The 826-nt window shown below is 65.0% G+C and overlaps 1 protein-coding gene across 1 annotated transcript in view; it reads right to left on the reverse strand.

Annotated features, from left to right (window-relative positions):
- SLC25A1 (solute carrier family 25 member 1) overlaps nt 1–824 on the reverse strand; it is a gene marked incomplete at its 5' end in the record, with an annotated part of 9,942 nt that extends 9,118 nt beyond the window's left edge. The window contains one exon of the mRNA XM_010720224.2: nt 761–824. Within this exon, the coding sequence (XP_010718526.1) occupies nt 761–824 (64 nt within the window). The remainder of the gene's footprint in view (nt 1–760) is intronic.
- Nucleotides 825–826: the final 2 nt, after the last annotated feature.

An 826-nucleotide genomic window follows, 5' to 3' on the forward strand; every position in this document is an offset into this window, starting at 1 on the left:
AAAAAAAAAACAGCGAATACCTTCAGGTCAGCACAGACCCCAGAGCCTCACTGCATGCCCAGGGACAGGCAGTAGGAGTTACAGACAGGGCACAAGGAATTAACCGCAGCTCTTGCCCATTTTTGCGCTTTGTAATGTAATTAGGTGCCACAGAGCCCACTGAATGTATGCCGTTCACCAATTACTCTGATTTGCAGCGAGCAAGGAGCAGACTCGCATCCCAACGCTGCTTTTCCTCCACCCCCCACACGGCCCCGCGACGGCTACTCCAGGCCCAGGCTCAGTGCCGGGGGGCACAGCCCTTTCCCTCGGTCCCGGGCCGCTCCCAGGGTTGAGCGCCGGTAGCGGGCGGATGAACAAAGCGTCGGCCGGAGGAGGAGGAAGGAACGTTGGTTGCAGCACAGCTGCTAGGGACGTGCCGGTCAGGTCAGGTCGGCGGGAGCACGTTTCAAAGGCAAGCTATGAGCTCTGGGAGCCGTCCTGCGAGGGGGAGCGAACGAGCAGCCACAAAGATGAACGAGCCCCCGCCCTAGGCTCCGTTCCGCTCAGAGCAGGCAGAAGGAAGCGCGGCAGCTCCCCGGCGCCCGCCCCCTTGGACACGGGCAGGAAGGCGCGTCCCGAAGCGGGGAGTCGGGCGCGCGGCTCTCGAGCAACGCTGAGGTGCCCCCCAACCCCCAGCCCAACTACCGGGGCTGCTCCCCTCTCCCGCGCAGACGACCGGCACGCCCTCAGCTTTGCACCCCGCCCTGCGGGCGCTTACCCGCCAGGATGGCCTTGCCGGGGTGCGTCAGCTTGGCCTTGCCGGCGGGGGCAGCAGCAGCAAGGC

Source organism: Meleagris gallopavo, chromosome 17, assembly GCF_000146605.3.
Source record: "Meleagris gallopavo isolate NT-WF06-2002-E0010 breed Aviagen turkey brand Nicholas breeding stock chromosome 17, Turkey_5.1, whole genome shotgun sequence".
In the NCBI taxonomy this organism is placed as follows: domain Eukaryota; kingdom Metazoa; phylum Chordata; class Aves; order Galliformes; family Phasianidae; genus Meleagris; species Meleagris gallopavo.